Consider the following 20,010-nt stretch of genomic DNA (forward strand, 5'->3'; position numbering starts at 1 on the left):
TCCCTCTCTGTCACCCTGTGTTTCAAATAAATAAATCATTTAAATTTTTTTTTTTTTTTTTTTTTTGACAGGCAGAGTGGACAGTGAGAGAGAGAGACAGAAAGGTCTTCCTTTTGCCGTTGGTTCACCCTCCAATGGCCGCCACGGCCGGTGCACTGCGCTGATCCGATGGCAGGAGCCAGGTGCTTCTCCTGGTCTCCCATGGGTGCAAGCACTTGGGCCATCCTCCACTGCACTCCCTGGCCACAGCAGAGAGCTGGCCTGGAAGAGGGGCAACTGGGACAGAATCCGGCACCCCGACCGGGACTAGAACCCAGTATGCCAGCGCTGCAAGGCGGAAGATTAGCCTAGTGAGCCGCGGTGCCGGTTTAAAATTTTTATTTGTATTTTTATTTGAAAGGGAGAGATATGCATAGAGGATCTTCCATTTGCTGGTTCACTCCCCAAATGTCCACAACAGGTAGGGCTGGGCCAGGTCAAAACCAGGCCCTATAACTCAAGTTAGATTTCCCATGTGGGTAGCAGGAATCCAAGTTACTTAGACCCTCTGCTGCCTCCCAGGTTGCACGTTTGCAAGAAGCTGGAATTGGAAGCAGAGCTGGGACTCAAATGCAGACACTCTGACATGGGATACAGGGTCCCAAGTGTCGTGATCTGTGAGCCAAATGCCCACCTTTCTCTTTTTTTTTTAATGTGTGACTTTTAGGGGAGGAGCAAGTACCAAAAAAGGGAAAATGGGAGGCAGAATCAGTTCCATAAGATAGACACACCATAGATAGGTTTTTTAATACACAGCAACAAGGCACAATGCAAAGCACAGATAGGGCTTGTGTCATTAGGCCCTCCCTCTTGCTTCCAAACCCCCAAAATGGGATAATGATCTTCTGTCCTTCCTACAACAAGTAAATACTAAGTCAGAGAATGAGTGTGAAATCACTTCATTAACTCTAAGGTACTATGCTTCCTATAAACACTGCATACTATTACACTGCTGAATCACCTTCAAGGGTAGCTTCGTGGGTAGCTGCCCAGTTAATCACCAGGAGAAAAATAATCGTGGAATTTAAGATATAAAAAAACCACGTAAGGTAGGTGGAAATTTACCACTGTTTCTCTAATGAAATATTTCTTACTGCCTTTATTTTTGATGGAGGATAATTACAATATGCTTAGCCTAGAAACTAATTATAGGTGCTTTACATTGAAAATTCTGTTAAATCCTAGTCCCATTTCTGGTAATTGTGTGTGCTGCCTACTGATGTATCATGATCATGTGGCTATCAATTACTGGTTAACCAAATGCTGCCAAACTCCCATACACATACTTTTGATTGGCTGCACGTAGGATGCTGCTATCTGAGACTTTACAAAGCTAACATCAGTAAGAGTTAAGCTCAAGTCAACTTGGAAAGCAAAAGCTAGTCTCTGCACTGAATGAAGATATGTTGTGTGTATGTGAGGAGATACAGAGAGAGAAAGACAGAGATCTTCCATCCACTGGTTTACTCCCTGAACATTTGCAACAGTAAGGACTGGATCAGGACAAACCCAGGAGCCCAGAACTCCATGTGGGTTTCCCATGTGTGGCAGGGACCCAAGCACTGGAGTCATCATCTGCTGCCTCTCAGGCTGCATCAGCAGGAAGCAGAGTAGTCAGGACTCAAACTGCCACCTGGATATAGGATGCCGGTGTCCCAAGCAGCTGTTTAGCCTACTAGTGAAGCATTTCTAATCTTTCACGTATTATGGCACACAGAGAAAAAGTTAATATTAAGTTTTTTGAATATTTAGCCTATGAGCTGATACTGACATCCTCACTCAGTTCAACCTGTCACAAGAACAGGTATCACACACACATGGTGCTCAAAGTATTCTGAGGAAGATGTGAGCTAACAATGGTATCTGTACTTCCTGATGCATGCCTGAATAGGGAGTTATATGCTCTAGTTTTTTTTGTTTTTTTTTTTGTGTGTGTGTGGTTTTTTTTTTTTTTTAAAGACAGAGTTATAGAGAGAGGTAGAGAAAGAGAGAGGTCTTCCATCCGATGGTTCACTCCACAATGGCCACAACAGCTGGAGCTGTGCCGATCCGAAGCCAGGAGCCAGGAGCTTCTTCTGGGTCTCCCACATGGGTGCAGGGGTCCAAGGACTTAGGCCATCTTCCACAAATTTTCCAGGCCATAGCAGAGAGCTGGATCAGAAGTGGAGCAACCGGGACTAGAACCGGCGTCCATATGGAATGCCGGTGCTTCAGGCCAGGGCTTTTTTTTAACCCACTGTGCCACAGCGCCAGCCCCAATATTCTCCAGTCTTTTAAAAAAGATTTTTTTTAAATTATTTCTTATTTATTTGAAAGGCAGAGTTCAAGAGAGAGAGATAAAAATAGAGATCGATTTCTTCCATGCACCAGTTCACTCCCCAGATGGCTGCAACAGCCAGTCTTGGCCAGGCTGAAGTCAGCAGCCTGGAATTCCATCCGGGTCTCCCATATGGGTGGCAGGGGCCCAAGCATTAGGACCATTCTCTGCTACCTTCCCAGGAGCATTAGCAGGGCGCTGGATTGAAAGTGTAGCAGGGACCGGCACTGCGTCGAAGTGGGTAAAGCCTGCAGTGCCAGCATCCCATATGGGCACCGGTTCAAATCCCAGCTGCTCCACTTCCAGACCCAGCTCTCTGCTATGGCTTGGAAAAGCAGAGGAAGATGGCCCAAGTCCTTGGGCCTCTGCATCCACGTGGAAGACCCAGAAGAAGCTACAAGCTCCCGGCTTCGGATTGGCACAGCTCTAGCTATTTTGGCCACCTAGAGAGTGAACCAGCAGATGGAAGACTTCTCCCTTCCCCCCTCCTCTGTAACTTTGCCTTTCAAATAAATAAATCTTTAAATAATAAAAAAGAAGAAGAAGAAGAAGAAGAAGAAAAAGAAAAAGAAAAGTGTAGCAGCCAGAACTCGAACCAGTGCTCATATGGGATGCTGGTATCACAGGCTGTGGCTTAAACCTCTGAGCCACAAAGCCAGCCCCATTTTCTAATTTTAAACTAAAATAACACTCAAAAGTGAACATCAGCATTTTAGAATAAAGAATAGTAACTCATATGGTTGGTCCACACTCAGATAATAGGAGTATACAATCAAGCCTCACAGGATACTCACCTAGGATTCCATGTTCATTCCTGGATCTATCAACTTTACATCTTTGACATGAAACTACCCTTCTGTCCATTCTCTCCTTTGATTCTCTTTCATTCAACTCCCAAACTCAGCTGTAACCTCTAAGAGTTTAAATTCTAAAGACGCATTACCGATTTTGGTATTTCTCCAAAGCTCCAGTGCCACATGTACAAACTGCCTGCTGTATATCTCCAAATGTAAAACTAAGCAGAACTGAAACTCCACACATCGAAACCTGCTCCTTATAGTTTGATTATGCATCAGTCACACAGGCTTGAAATGGGAGTTATCCCAGTTACCCTCCTTCTCCTCTGTTCCTCAGTTTTAACTAACTGCTAAATTCTGTAGTAACATGTCCAACAGCAGCCATCTCCTGACTTTTCTTCATATTGTCAGTATTTCTGTTGAGGTCCTCATCACCTCCATATAATAATAAATAATAGTAATAAGTAATAATAATAAAGATGATAACAGCTAGTAATTACTGGATGGTTCTAAGTTGTTTACATTACTACCTATTTTAACTCCTACTATCTGTAAGGGCTGCGAACCTGATGTATGAATTGACTGCACTCTCCATGATTTTGTGTCTTCTATTCAAGCTCATTCTATATAAAGATACATAACAAACTCCATAAAAGCACAGTTCTAATAATATCACATCCATTTACTACCCCACAATCGTCAATGGTCACCAGTGTTAAGGGAAGTACCGTTCAAATTTCTAAGCCTGGCAATTAAAGCTGTTTTACATCCAACTCCAACTTACTTTTCCAGACTTCTTTCTTTTACTACTCCCTCTTATCCTTAGCTCACCTCCTTATGCGCTAAGCAGTGCAGCCCAACTGTGCTTTCTGAATTATGATCTTGCTCCTGCTGCTCCCCACGCCTGGAATGCCCATTCCTACCTCCCTGAGTACAACACCCGGCTCAACTGCCTTCCTTCACTCCTGAGCCAAGGTTTCCCCTCCTCTGAATTCTATGTTCTTTGCTCACATTTTTCACATCCATTTCTACAGCTGATAGACACCATCAACCTCTCCTACCAGACTCTCAGAGCCTAAGATTTTATTTGTACACATTTTTCATCTCCACAGAAAAGACATGCATGCATGGGAAATTAGTGAAAAGAAGTGTAAAGCATCTAACTTCAGTATTTCCTCAAAGGTAAGAACTATGTAGCTTAGGCAGATAAAGGGAAAATTCATTTTATCTGGGTATTTCCAGTCAAGCCGTTCTTCCCATTAGTTTTCTATCTAATTGAAACTATGGAGACAGACCAAAACAATAGTACTTTCAAGAAAAAAAAAATGATAACCCAGTGAACCAGCACTGTTATTCGCTGTGGTTATTTTAGTATTTCTTTGAACAAAGGAACACAAGGTCACAAACTATGTTATGCCACTTTAAAGTTAAACATTGACTAGGTGTACTTGTTCCTCTAGTTCTTCCTTACACTGTAATTTACCTTTATTTCTTATCCTTCAGCTGCCCTTTTTCACTGCAGGGTACTGAACTGTAATTTAATTTATAATAAATACTGCAAGTAAAAAAATCTTCTGGTCCATTATTGAACAGTAGGGTCCGTCTGTCTTCAGCATGTGGAGGGGAGAGACAGGAAGGTAAGGTAAGGGAGATAATAAATAGAATTTGACCAGGCTCTAAACTGGGCCCAATATTAAAGCAGCAGGAAGAATAGATTAAAAAAAATTTCTGGGAAATGCACACATGAGATATTTTCTATCCAGATGTGTCTATTATAATTTTCAGTACTTTAAGTTACACTATAATTTATGATTTAAATATTACCTAAATTACATCATCCAAGCCTTCAATGTTTCAATTAAGTTAACTTTTGTTCATGAAAATTTATTTTAATTAATGCTTCATATATATCCTACTATGTCTTTTTTTTTTTTTTTTTTTTTTAAGATTTGAGAGGCAGTTAGAGAGAGAGAGAGAGAGAGATTCTCCATTTTCTGGTTCACTTCCCAAATGGCCATAACAGCCGGATCTGGGCTGATCCGAAGCCAGGAGCTAGGAGTTTCTTTCAGGTCTTCCATGTGGGTTCAGGAGTCCAAGCACTTGGGCCATCTTCCACTGCTTTCCCAGGCAATTGTCAGGGAGCTAGATTGGAAGTGGAGTAACTGGGACTCGAACTGGCACCCATATGGGATGCCTGCACCACAGGCAGAAGTTTAACCACTATGCCACAGCCCTGACTCCAACAAGAAAAATTAAAAATTTGGAGGGTGGAGGGCGGTGTTGTGGCATAGTGGGTCAATCTGTCACCTGTGATGTTGGCATCCTATGTGAACACAGATTAGTATCCTGGCTGCTCCACTTCTGATCCAGCTCCCTGCTAATGTGCCTGGGAAAGCAGTGGAAGATGGTCCAAGCACCTGGGCCCCTGCCACTCACATGGGAGATCCAGATGGAGTTCTCCTGCCTTCTGCTTGGCACAGCCCTGGCTGTTATGGCCACTTGGGGAGTAAACAAGCAGATGGAAGATCTTTCTCTCAGTCTCTTCCTCCCTCTATAACTTTGCTTTTCAAATAAATAAATATTTAAAAAAATTTTTTTCAGGGGCCTGGCACTGTGGCGTAGCAGTAAAGCTGCTGCCTACAGTGCCGGCATCCCATATGGGCACCAGTTCAAGTCCCGGCTGCTCCACTAACGATCCAGCTCTCTGCTATGGCCTGGGAAAGCAGTAGAAGATGGCTCAAGTCCTTGTGCCCCTGCACCTGCATGAGAAACCTGGAAAAAGCTCCTGGCTTCAGATCAATGCAGCTCTGGCCATTGCGGCCAACTGGGGAGTGAACCAGCGGATGGAAAAGCTCTCTCTCTGCCTCTCTCTCTGCCTCTCTTTTTCCCTCTGTGTAACTCTTTCAAATAAAAATAAATCTTTAAAAAATTTTTTCAATTTACAATATCATCTGTCAGAAAACAAGCAAAGCAATAACAAAAGCCAAATCCCAAACTACCCAAAGCCACATGGGCACACACAACTATACCACTTTGCTGGAAGAATAAAGTAAAGTCAGCATAGTTAAAATGTGACTTTGATAATGATTCCTATTTTAGTCTTGTCAAACAAAGTGACTCTAGAATTTCCTATTAAATACAGGTTGGCTTAAGGACTGACTTGAAGAATGAAACCCAAACCTGGTTGGGAATTAGCTTGTTCTTCAAATACATTACTGAAAAACAAAAACAAAACACGCTACCTGGCATGCAGGTGTTTGTTTAGATACCTTAGTTTACACTTCCTTGTAATGCATAAAAGTAACCCAGCCCTGTAGGACATCTCAGCCAGGTGGGCACCATTACTTTCCTAGCTGATTCTCAGTTTTCTGGCTGAGGCAAGAGATCCCAAAAGTAATGCTAAGTCTGCTGCCACAGCAGATTTCTAACCAACAGACTCTACCTGGAGACTTCTGAATCTCTTCCATCGCCCACTTTCCTTCTGTGTCCAAATAGAAAACCTGTACAGATGCATCCAAAGGAAGACAAACATGAGAAACAAAGAGTCAAAACAACCTAGAATAATAAAAGGAACATGCAATGAATTGGCTGGGAGTCAATTCCTGAACTTGCATAGGCCCGTCACTAAAAAATGAAAGACCTTGACTAGGGGACCTCAACAGTCTGGGCCTCAATTTCCCCTTGTATGCTAAGGGATCTAAACTAGATTCCAAAATGACTCCATTAGCCTCATTCAAAAGTTCTGAAACTCTGTATGCATTTATTTTTTTAACTTTTATTTAATAAACATAAATTTCCGAAGTACAGCTTTTGGATTACAGTGGCTCCCCTCCCCCATAAATCCTCTCCTACCCACAATTCTCAACTCTGCATGTATTTATTATTGTAGATAAGGATGGTCAGCTTTAAGGATCATTTTGGAATACTGAAACCTCCACAACATTATAGTTTCTTAAAGAGAAGACCTCATCTTGTGTCAGGAACAAAAACCCTCAATAATCATGACTACTATTTTCTCCCCCAAAAATACATATCCTTGTGGGCACCTGGAAGTTAAGACAGCAGTTAGGGGCTGGCGCCGTGGCTCACTAGGCTAATCCTCTGCCTGCAGCGCCAGCACCCCGGGTTCTAGTCCCAGTTGGGGCGCCGGATTCTGTCCCTGTTGCTCCTCTTCCAGTCCAGCTCTCTGCTGTGACCCAGGAGTGCAGTGGAGGATGGCCCAAGTGCTTGGGCCCTGCATCCGCATGCGGGACCAGGAGGAAGCACCTGGCTCCTGGCTTCAGACCGGCACAGCGCTCTGGTCATAGTGGCCATTTGGCAAGTGAACCAACAGAAAAGGAAGACCTTTCTCCCTCTCTCTCTCACTGTCTAACTCTGCCTGTCAAAAAAAAAAAAAAAAAAAAAAAAAAAGACAGCAGTTAGGAAGCCTGTGGCCTATGTCTGAGTACCTGGGTTCAATTCTCAATTCCACTCCTAATCCAGTTTCCTGCTAAGTAGAGCCTGGAAGGCACAGATGATGCCTCAAGTACTTGGGTCCCTGCCACCCACATGGGAGATGTGGATTGAGTTTTCAGCTCCTGGTTTTGGCTTGACCCACCTGGAGCAGTTGTGTACATTTAGGGAGTGAACAAGTGGTGGAAGATATCTCTCCCTCTCTCTGTCAAATAAATTTTAGGGGCCAGCACTGTGGCACAGCAGGTAAAGCAGCTGCCTGCAGTGCTGACATCCCATATGGGCACCAGTTCAGTTCAAGTTCAGGCTGCTCCACTTCCGATCCAGCTCTCTGCTATGGCCTGGGAAAGCAGTAGAAGACGGTCCAAGTCCTTGGGCCCCTGCACCCACGTGAGCGACCCGGAAGAAGCTCCAGCCATTGCAGCCAATTGGGGTGTGAACCATCGGATGGAAGACCTCTCTCTCTCTCTCTCTGCCTCTCCTCTCTCTGTGTAACTCTCTCAAGTAAATAATAAATAAATCTTTAAAAAAAATAAATTTTAAAAACAAAGCCATATCCCTGGAACTGGGACTTAATTTGGAAAAGCCAATGCCAATATTGCCAAATCTCACCCTGTCTGATATGACTCAATGCACAGAAAAGAGCTGACGTCAATACTGACTGACCATGCCTGAGAGGAAGTGACTTAATAGGACAGGAAATTAAATAGATCACAAAATATCAACCCCACCCCTGGAAAAAAAAAAAAGGGAAGCCCTAAAAATAGATGACACTAGCCATGGAAAATCGGTAAAGAAATCCCTACGGGCTTCTACCATTTATGTTAGAGGTATCTTACAGTAGGTATCAATGAGATGAAATGTAAACTAGCATTTAGATTTTATTGAGGCCAATTTATGTAAAAAAGAAAGTCTTCATCTCAACATTTACTTGCTTGCTAGGACATTGCAAGCTGAAGACTGACAGAAAGGAGATCACATGACCTCAAAGCAAATAAAAGAGGGCTACAGTTTACTTTATAAATATTTGGTGCACAAACTGAAAATGTAACTCTGCTTAGCAAACATCTGCAATGATTACAACTTATTGCCTTATAATGCAAATTTCAACATCTAATCAGAACAGACTCCCAGCTTTCACTCCAAGATCCCTCAGTCTAATCTAATCAGCATCCCCCTTTCATCTTATTCTAAGAGGTCCTTAATTTTTGACAAAAGAGTTAAAATTCTTTCATAGGAATCTTAATGGATGAAGGTTTAATGAACTTAACATATGCATCAAATGGGTCATGCTTGCATAAACAGGAATATGCAGGTGAATGCATGCAGAACTAGTTTAAAAAGAGATGTCAGTTTTTTAAAAATCTGTAAATATGTTAAATACTGGCATTTTTTCCCTCTGATGCTACACCTATCTTCATACACATTTAATCCCCCAATAGTTTGGATTCAGTCTGATATTAGTAACTTAATATTTATGCAGTACTTCACAATTTCCAAAGCACAAATACACATGATCTCATTCAAGACTCAGCACTAAGTAAGAGGGCACTGTCTGGGGTCCCATTTTTATACATGAGGAAGCTGACACTAAATGGCTGACTTGTCCAAGCTCACAAAGCTGGCAATCGACCTGGATGGAACTTGAACACCATTTCCTGACTTTAAAAGGCTTGTGCTGTGCTGCCTCAAAATATTTTAATCAAAGTAAATAAATATCCAAATCTTAGACCCCATCTAAGGCCCCGTACCCACCCATACAGTCACCTCAGTTAAGTTACAGTTAGCTCTAGAAGAGCTCTGATCTTTCTGGAAGTAAAGTTTTTATTTCTCTGGAAAACACTTATCTGGCTAAAGTGTTTGATATAAATGCTGTTCAACATACACTAGAAACATCTTAGCTACCAGAAGATCTGCATAGGCATGCTTACGTTCATTTTTCTCCAGATGGTGGGTCAGATTCTCAGAGAGTCCCTGACCCTGAAAAGGTAAAAAATCTAGGCTAGACAGCTTTCCAAGAAACTAAATTCATAAAGTTCTCAAGTCAACAGTTTTACCTAGGCCTCATACGGTACCCCAACTTTAACTTTTTCTTCCTATGCTCCAGGCCTTCTAATCCAGATCCAGTAGGGTCACTCAACATCTACAACAGTTTTTTAAATCATATAAGAAAAACCTGAAACCAACAGATAACATATAAATCAAGGACTTCTAAAAAGTAAGCTTCAATTAAAATAATCATTCCTTAAAATGTAATTTTTAACGCAGTCCTTTCTCTTAGGACTTACATTCCCAAAATGAACATTTTCTTACCATAAGCACGCCAATCTCCCAAAAGAAGTTTGGTAAATGCAACATTGAACTCCTGAAATACCACTTTTCACCAAGCACCCCCTAGATCACAAAGATGACAAGTGGCATGATACTATGATACTCAACTATCACACCAAAAAGATTGAGAGTTTTTTTTTATTCTGTTGTTCTTGCGGGGGTGGGGACAGAAAAGAGTGGAAGAGGGAATGAATGCAGCCTTATTGTCTTACTGCTTGAAAACTAATATGAATCTGTAATATATTCCTACTAAACACTCAAGTTGAACATCAGAAGCAGTCTCGTTTCATCTTAAATAGAGCTTTTCGGTCCAAATCTGTACAAACTTTGTCCTTCAATCTTTTAACTGCTCGGCAGTTTTTCAAGGTCACTTTTTCGAGCAACGACAGAGGCCTGCATCCAGGAACTTTGACTTCTACACCATTCCAACAACCAGAGCCCAAATCTAACCCCCTACTGATACTCTAAGTAAACCCTTTACTAGAGGGGAGGCCAGGGAAGGCAAATCACACCCTCCAAACTTCTCTAACAGGGCCTGCTCATTTTCCCTGCCCAGAGAACGAGGGCTGCTGGCTCACTGCTTCACCCTGAGTCTGCTGCAGAAATGTTCCAATGACCTTCATTCCGTATTTGCAAATAAAAAGAAAACAAAGAGCTGCCTTTTAAAATCAGGTATATTACAGACCTCAACACAAGGGACTGAAGATGTCACTATTCAAAAGAACTGGTTAGTTACTGATTATCAACCTACTTTAGCTTCATATCACTAAAGGGGTGTATCAAGGGCAAGACAGAATGCTTGCACTCTTAACTTCCCTATTCACAAACTGCAGGTAAATTACCATTTTAAATACTCCACACAGAAAATGAAAAGCATTTAGCTAACATTATTTTAAAGAACCAAATCAACACCTGACAAAGTATGTGAAATTGATGGAAAAAGACTTGCTCTTGTCACTGCAAAGATACCTGGAGTAGGATGTTTCTAACCAGCATTCCAAGCTAAAATGTGCATTTTACAACAAAGATTGTTAATAAATCAATTAATGGTAATTAGACTCCAGAAGAAGACAGGTAAATCAAGAAAGTTATGGGAGAATCTCACATTAACATGTGGGCCTTCGCCAGGAGAACCTGCATCAGTGCAAATTATATTTTCACACAAATTTCGAAAGCAATAGTGTTCTTCCACCTCTGATAACACAGATGTCAACAAAGCACATGGAAACAGAAAAACTCTGACAACAACTCAGCTTATTCTGTAGGAAAGCTTCAGTGCACTTGAACAAAGGAAAATTATTTGGAAAACAGTTAAGTTTACCCAAGGCAAAGATAAAGTGCTTTGCTTCTGTGTGCCCCTGAAAAATGATTAGCCTTTCTTCATGTACGTGATCTTGTCAAAACTCAACTAGGAAAAGAAACCCCAGTTGAAGGACATGCAACATCTAAACAGAGCAAGGTATTCTAGGTGCACCAAAAGGTATGCATGGAATGTAAAGTGGCCATTTTCTGAAACAGTGCAACTTGTCTACACTCTCTGAAGCTAAACAGTTTCTATCATTTCAACACAAAACAAAGAATTAAACTTACCGGGAACTGCATTAATTTTACATGTAGTTATTTATATCTCCTCGGACTAGGAGAATTTAAGTCACTCCTATCCCTCCCCCCCCAAAAGGACGGAGGAAACAAAAGGCAGCAGGAGATGCAGAAACCTGAGTCTGGAATGTCCACTCCAGTGAAAGCCCGAACAGCTGTCCCTCCACCCCCCAGCAAACTATTCGCCATTTTTCTTTGTCTTTCAGCTGACCCCTGCCTCAGTGAAAAACTCCGAGGCTCCAATGAAGCCCTGCAGCCTCCTTCCACTTTAACAGTCAAAGGCATTCAATCTAGCATGCTATTTGACACCAAACCTTGCCTCCAGAGTAGTCCCATTGGCTGAGCTGCTTTATCGGCTAAGAACACAAAGACATGATTGGCTGTTCACGTCATCAGTTACCTCCTTTGTACACTTCCTGTTTTAAAGTTACCTTGAGAAGCAGAACAGGGGTCAGATTCAGACTTCAAACTACAGGGAACTTAAATGCTGGAAATGCTCAGCAAATGCACACAGCAGATGCACTACAGTCTCATGTGCTTCCAAAACAGGAGACTGCAAATTTAGAATTGTTCTGAAAATCAGGCGAAAGGGTTGTTACAGTTCCCACCCAAGGGATTTCTTATTGGCTGTCAGAGTTCCATTTAAAAAATTTAAGGTAATTTAACTGCTTCTGATTGGTCATCAAAGATGTCTGTAAGATACTGCTACAGTATCCTATGGCAGTAAACCAGAGAAGCAATGTGCACAAGGTCGGAAAGTTATAATCACCTTCAGTTTTCCGTGGAGCATTAAACAGAAAGGAAAAAAAAAAAGAAAAAAAGAAAACTGCCCCCCGCCCCCAATACCTCAGTAGCTCTAACAATAACAAGCAGTGAGGCCAGTGGCCATAGAATAATTTGCAGGATTTCTAACAGGTATCTATCATATGTTTATAGTAATTTTAAAAGCACGGATTAGTACCAGGGCAAAGCAATTTATCTTAAAACACAAACTGTAGGAAAATCTGGGGATAATATATGACAGTGGCAGGGGCAGCGGCACTCCCAAAAAGCCAACCAGGAACCAAGAAGGAAATACAATGAAAAAGGTGGAAAAAACTGGCAAAGAATACAGAGTGTCAGTGACTGTATTGTTAAAAGTTGATTATAGTTTGATGGATTAATTTATTTAGGGGGTCACAAAATGTTGCTGGTTAATTTTCCTTCTTTCTCTCTCCCTCTCTTTCTCTTGTTTATTTAATTTGAAAGGCAGAGAGACAGAGATCTCTTATTCTCTGGTTTACTCCCAAAGACTACAACAGCCAAGGCTTGGCCAATCTAAAGCCACAGGGGCCAGGAACTCAACCCAGAGCACCTACAAGGGTGGCAGGGACCTAACTACTTGGGTCACCAGCTGCTTCCTCGCAGGATGCTAATTAGTAGAGAGCTGGAATGGGAAGCAGAGCTAGGACTGACCCATTCTAAAACGTCTCCAGCAGCCGCTTAACAGATGCACCAACCGCCTGCCCCATTTAGTTTTTAGGGTTACTTCTACTGCTGTGGTGTAGTGAGCTGAGCATGCGCTTGAGGCACCAGCATCCCATATGGGCACTGGTTAGGGCCCCGGCTTCTCCTCTTCTGATCAGCTCTCTGCTTATGGCCAGAGAAAGCAGTAGAAGAAGGCCTAAGTGCTTGGGCCTGCACTCTCATGGGAGACCCAGAAGAAACTCCAGGCTCCTGGCTTCAGATCGGCTGTTGCGGCCATTTGGGGAGTGAACCAGTAGATGAGAGATCTCTCTGTCTCTCCCTCTATCTGTAACTCTACCTCTCAAGTAAATAAATAAAATCTTTAAAAAAAAAAAAAAGGTTACTTCTACATTTTCAAGAATAAGCAGCAGGACTGTCTCAGGACAAATATTATGAGTATCCTTATTTGACTCAATGTGGTTACTAAAGACATCAGGGGGTACTGAAGTTCAACAGTGGTGGTCACATTTGCTCATGGATTTTGGGACCAACTGCTTAGGTTTTAAGAGGAGGCTCCTAATATGGTAAAATCAATGAACATGTCTTTTTTTTTTTTTTAAGTGAGACATTCAGATGGAAACATCACACCATTATCTAAGTTATTTAATAATTTCCTTAGATCTGCTTTCTCCCTTCAAAGCTAAATATCCTAGACTCCACAGAGCTGTTTCACTAGATCAGTAAGTAAGATCTTTTCTAGACAAGTGAGGTTCAGAGAAGTTAAATAACCGGTCCCTAGCCATACATCTAGATGCAAACCCAGGTCCTTCCTAGAATGGTATTCTTTCCTTCGCACCACACTGCTAAAACCAAGAGATGGAGCACTTAAAGGCATATCCAAGGAAAGTTTAGGTGCCACATATATGTGCAGAAAGCACAAATCATTAGTCATCCTCACTAGTTCAACAATTAGAAATCTGGCTAATATTAAATTTGACCTGACAGGCCGGTGCCGTGGCTCACTAGGCTAATCCTCCGCCTTGCGGCGCCGGCACATCGGGTTCTAGTTCCGGTCGGGGCGCCAGATTCTGTCCCAATTGCCCCTCTTCCAGGCCAGCTCTCTGCTGTGGCCCGGGAGTGCAGTGGAGGATGGCCCAAGTCCTTGGGCCCTGCATCCCATGGGAGACCAGGATAAATATCTGGCTCCTGCCATCGGATCAGCGCGGTGCGCCAGACGCAGTGTGCTGGCCGCGGCAGCCATTGGAGGTTGAACCAACGTCAAAGGAAGACCTTTCTCTCTGTCTCTCTCTCTCACTGTCCACTCTGCCTGTAAAAAAAAAAAAAAAATTGACCTGACGGCTACAGACCTAGCCAAATATCTGACAAAACAGTGCCCTGTAAGTCAAAAGAAATTTTATTACTAAGACTTGAAACAACTAACAACTAAACCATTAACATTAAACATTAAAATACTAAGGGACTGGGGCCAGTTCTGTGGCATAGCGGGTAAGGCCGCCCCCTGCAGTGGCCGGCATCCCATATGGGCACTGGTTTGAGTCCCGGCTTCTGATCCAGCTCTTTGCTCTGGCCTGGGGAAGTAGTACAAGATGGCCCAAGTCCTTGGGTCCCTGCACCCTCTTGGGAGACCTGGAGGAAGCTCCCAGCTCCTGGCTTCAGATGGTCTCAGCTCTGGCTGTTGTGGCCAATTGGAGAGTGAACCAGTGGATGGAGGACCTCTCTCCCTCTCTTTGCCTCTCCTTCTCTCTCTGTGTAACTCTGACTTTCAAATAAATAAATAAATATTTAAAAAAAATACTAAGGGACTGTGAGTTGACCTGGCAACTAAACAAGCATCTGGTTTTGCTAAGAGGATGCATTACAGGGCAGTTCCTGAAGCAACCCAGAGTTAACAGCTACCGTACATTTTTTCTCAAATGTTTGCATCACAGATTTGGAATAGCTGTTCTCCACCTGGCAGGAGAAAGCAGAAGGCCGACAGTGTGCCTGAACCATCCCAGGGATTCTCTTTACCCCACAACAAGGAGCGCCAAATCAGCTGCAAGGAAGCAAGCAGCTCAGCTTAGGGTGGCAGCAGTTGGGCAGAACACGTTCCCTGCTCCACTGACTTAAGTTAGTATGGCAAGACAACCCGGAGGCAGGCAGAGCTGGTTTCAAGTTCTGACTCCTCCACTTATTAATAAGGTGATACTGGACTAAGTGAGCTACTAAATGTAAAGTATATTGTCCTGTGCCTAAATAAGCTTTGAAACAATGGAAAGTGCTAAATGTCATCCAATCCAACTTCCCTACAATACAGAGTGGCTAAGTCTCCAAGAGGAACAGATCTAACCGGATTTTTTTTTTTTTTTTTTTTGACAGGCAGAGTTAGACAGTGAGAGAGAGAGAGAGAGACAGAGAGAAAGGTCTTCCTTCTGTTGGTTCACCCCCAATCCAAAGCCAGGAGCCAGGTGCTTCTCCTGGTCTCCCAGGCGGGTGCAGGGCCCAAGCACTTGGGCCATCCTCCACTGCTTTCTCAGGCCACAGCAGAGAGCTGGACTGGAAGAGGAGCAACTGGGACAGAATCCGGCGCCCTGACTGGGACTAGAACCCAATGTGCCAGCACCACATGCAGAGGATTAGCCTAGTGAGCCATGGCACTGGCCTAACTGGATCTTAACTCCCTTACTCCCTACTTTGAAGGAATCTCTCTTCTATCTCCAAAATACCTTTCAGCCTTGCAGCAACCAGCTCCTTAGCCATAAAGGGCTGTGTGGGAAGATTACCAGTTGCTACTAAAAATCTTCTCCAGTTTTTATGTCTTTCACCACCAACCCTGGCTGAGGTCTGGCTGTTATTCCAAAGTCTGCCCCTCAACTCTGCTTTTTATGTACCAGATTAAACCAATGATATTCTCTGGCACCAATTTTATTAGTTCTTGGTAGTTTACAAGAAAAACAATTCCAATTTCTCATCAACCGTCACCTTGATAGAATTCAAGCCACAGAGGGAAGAGAACTCAAATTATCCCTGAATTTCCATTTGGCGCCGGTTCCATTCACTTACTGCAGAGCTTTCTCTCCTCAAGCCTGTCGTTATTGCAGGCTAACAGCCTCATGGGATCTCTGGAATTCCAATGCACATTCTTCCCTGGCCTGGGATCTCAGCAGCCTCTGCATCAGACAACTGCATCTTCTCACGCTATAAAGCACTGAGATCACACTGTGAGACAAACACGGTGACTGGTGACTGATAACACAGTTCGAGCTTCAAAGCTCACAGAGGCGGTGGGGGAGAAATGACGCTCTTAGAAGAACGACCTTTGAATCACAGCTACCTATCTACTTACTATAGATGCCTCATCTTGACCAAGTTACTTAAGGGTTTCTGGCCTCATTTCTTCACTGGTAAAATGAAAAAACAACATTAACCCAAAGGAGCACTGGGGCTTCAGAGAAATAATTGAAAACATTCAATGGGATACCTGGAATATGGGAGGTGCTCCACTGGTATCTAACTACACACTTAACGATAGCGTTGACACATTATAATTATTTTTTTAACATATCTCTATTAGCAGAAAACAGTTTTTGAAGAGAGCAATTGCATAAATAAGAGCCACATTTATCCCCAGTGCTCAGCAGAAAGATATAAAATTTTTAAAGATTATTTATTTATTTGAAGGCAGAATTACAGAGGTAGAGGCGGAGAGAGGTCTTCCATCCATCCACTGGTTCACTCCCCACATGGCTGCAACAGCTGGAGCTGCATTGATCTGAAGCCAGGAGCTTCTTCTGGGTCTCCCACATGGCTGCAGGGGCCCAAGGACTTGGGCCATCTTCCACTGCTTTCCCAGGCCATGGCAGAGAGTGGAATTGGAAGTGGAACAGCTGGGATTCAAACTGGCGCCCTGCTTTGCCACAGCGCCAGCCCCCACAAAGATATAAATTAAACCTGGCTTTAGCCACAATGTCAATGAAAAAAATAGGGTACAGTGGGGATTGAGGAAAACGAGAGTGTATGTCCTATACAGGGGCAAACAGCACTCAGCTCCAACTGATAATGGCCAAGGAACACTGGTCCACTGAAGTAAGAGCTTCAGAGCCTTTAGAAGAAGCTAAAGTCAGATTGTTCTAATGACAAATCCTTCCATTTTAAATTCTGGTTCAAACTTTGTTAAACCATTACAAGCAAATCAAAGAAAATCAAGAGCTGCCGAAAGGTAACTTTTAACCTCTGTACTGCACCTAACTTGGTCCTAACCAACCATTAGCTATTTCCAAAATTAAGTCATCTTCTAGGTTAAAAACAAAATAAATTCTCTTGACATATTTTTAAGAGAATCTGAAAGAAGTTCTGAAGATAATCCTCAAAGAAAGCCCAGAAACATTCTGAGCAGTAACATTATTCAAATAAAGGAACACAGCACTGGCACAAGGTAAATGTTATCCAAAAAAAGAAAGAATCAAATAAAAATATAAATGGGAATTTAAATAGCATATAAATTCTGAATTTGAAAAAAATAATAAATAATAATAAAATTAAGACCAACAGGTAGGGGTCGGCGCTGTGGCGTAGCAGGTAAAGCTGCCGCCTGCAGTGCCAGCATCCCAGGTGGGTACCAGTTTGAGTCCCAGCTGCTCCACTTCCAATCCAGCTCTCTGCTATGGCCCGGGAAAGCAGTAGAAGATGGGCCAAGTCCTTGTGCTCCTGCACCCACGTGGAAGACCCAGAAGAAGCTCCTGGCTCCTGCCTTCAAATCAGCCCAGCTCTGCCCACTGCGACCACTTGGGGAGTAGACCAACAAATGGAAGATCTCTCTCTCTCTCCCCCTGCCTCTGCCTCTCTTTAACTCCACCTTTCAAATAAATAGTCTTTCAAAAAAAAAAAAAAAAAAAAGACCAATAGATGGAAAACTATTCTAGAGAGACCTTATTTCAGTTCTTAGAGCTGTCTAAAGATGACACCAGCTGCCTCAAAAAACATCGATGCAGGGGCCGGCGCCATGGCGCACTAGATTAATCCTCCGCCTGCGGCGCCAGCATCCCATATAGGTGCCGGTTCTAGTCCCGGTTGCTCCTCTTCCAGTCCAGCTCTCTGCTGTGGCCTGGGAGGGCAGTGGAGGATGGCCCAAGTGCTTGGGCCCCTGCACCCGCAGAGGAGACCAGGAGGAAGTACCTGGATCCTGGCTTCGGATCGGCGCAGCTTCAGCCTTTGTGGCCATTTGGAGAGTGAACCAACGGAAGGAAGACTTTTCTCTCTGTCTCTCTTTCACTGTCTGTAACTCTACCTATCAAATAAAATTTTTAAAAATTTTTTTTAAATTATAAAAAAAACGGGTGGAGTGATTAGGCACAGGCTGTTTGAATGCTTGACAGGATACGTAAAAGCAAGATGAGAAAGAGCAGCCACATGGAACAGCAGAGTAAAAAGCCCAGTCGTTGGGGCTGATGTCGTGGTGTAGTGGGTTAGGATGCTGCCTGTGGCACCAGCATTCCATATGTGTGCCAGTTCAATTTCCAGCTGCTCCGCTTCCTATCCAGCTCCCTGGGTGTGGGAAAGCAGCAGAAGATGGCCCAAGTGCCTGCCTGGTCCACTGCACCCACATAGGAGACCCAGAAGCTCCTGGCTTCAGCGTGGCCCAACCCTGGCAGGTACAGCCATTTGGGGAGTGAACCAGCAGATACAAGATCTCTTCACCTCTCTCTCTAATTCTGCCTTTCAAATAAATAATAAATAAATCTTCAAAACAAAACAAAGCCCAGTCGTTACAACTAGATAGATTTAAGGCTCTAATCCCTTCTCACCACTTTTCAGCTGAGCAACCTTGTGCTAGTTACTTAACTACACTGAGACAAGTGTGCCAAACTAGAAAACATCTTGTAAGGTTGTAAGGATTAGGATAATTTTATTTTTCCAATACTAACAAGCATAGACACTGTACTAATTAAGCCCTGGATCCTAAACAAAACAATCCCTGTTCTCAAGAAAATTAAAATATTTTCTAAGGAAAAAGAAGTTAAAATAGCAAATCATAATGCTTGGTGTTAAAGAGTTAAAACAGGGACAAACTCATTAATATGATAGAAGAACTAAGTACAGCACCTAACCCAGAACCTAAGTTTCAGACTGTCAGAAAAGGCTTCTGGGGAAATTCAAATTCTAATGGGAGCCTACTATGACAGACAAAGCAAACTGCCATGCTCAAAGGCTAGAGCTCACAGGAAGCATACCATAGTCTGGTATGGCAGCAACCCAGAGAAAAAGGGTTAGAAGTCAGAAAGGTAAACAGAGTTGGACACTGAGGCCAGTGGTAATGCACAGTCTTTTTTTTTTTTTTTTTTTTTTTGGACAGGCAGAGTTAGACAGAGAGAGAGAGAGAGAAAGGTCTTCCTTCTGTTGGTTCACCCACCAAATGGCCGCTACGGCTGGTGCACTGCACTGATCCGAAGCCAGGAGCCAGGTACTTCCTCCCGGTCTCCCATGCGGGTGCAGGGCCCAAGCACTTGGGCCATCCTCAACTGCCCTCCTGGGGCCACAGCAGAGAGCTGGACTGAAAGAGGAGCAACAGGGACAGAACCCGGCGCCCCGACCAGGACTAGAACCCGGAATGCTGGCGCCACAGGTGGAGGATTAGCCTAGTGAGCTGAGGCGCCGGCCAATGCAGTTTTAAGCATGCAATTGGAAGTATCCTTTCAGAAGCTCAGTTTGGGCTGAGTGTGGAGAGTAAGCTGGAGAAGGGCACAGGGCAGGAGGATGGCTGCATTCTAGACCAGTAACAGGGAAAAGAGGACACCGCAGTTGTCCAAATACTGGAAAATGTAGAAGCAATGTTGAACAGCAGATGAATAGGAAATAGTACGAAGATAAAAGCTCAGTAAGACCCAGTGGTTAATAACACTTGTAGATTAATGAATACTGGACCTGATACATGACAAGTGCTCAAACGATGACAGCTGCCATTATTATTGCTGTTAATGTAACTGGATTAGATGACCTTTGAAAGCACATTCATCCCTAAGAGTCTATGTT

At 43.3% G+C, this 20,010-nt stretch overlaps 1 protein-coding gene across 15 annotated transcripts in view; it reads right to left on the reverse strand.

The window, feature by feature from the left end:
* Positions 1 to 20,010, reverse strand: part of NFYC (nuclear transcription factor Y subunit gamma) — an 84,815-nt gene that overhangs the window by 53,304 nt on the left and 11,501 nt on the right. For 3 of the 15 annotated variants that reach the window (XM_070078682.1, XM_008265492.5, XM_089300900.1), the window contains exon 2: positions 6,596 to 6,653. The exons of 7 other annotated variants lie outside the window; for them this stretch is intronic. In XM_070078682.1, coding sequence (XP_069934783.1) covers positions 6,596 to 6,620 — 25 coding nt within the window. In that variant the 5' untranslated portion in view covers positions 6,621 to 6,653. Of the gene's footprint in view, positions 1 to 6,595; positions 6,654 to 11,526; positions 11,827 to 20,010 lie in introns of those variants that run through there. 5 more of the 15 variants (XM_008265490.4, XM_089300902.1, XM_008265487.5 and 2 more) reach the window with 4 other exon arrangements.

The sequence above is a fragment of the Oryctolagus cuniculus genome, chromosome 7 (genome assembly GCF_051225735.1).
Source record: "Oryctolagus cuniculus isolate XC-2025 breed Fujian yellow rabbit chromosome 7, ASM5122573v1, whole genome shotgun sequence".
NCBI lineage: Eukaryota > Metazoa > Chordata > Mammalia > Lagomorpha > Leporidae > Oryctolagus > Oryctolagus cuniculus.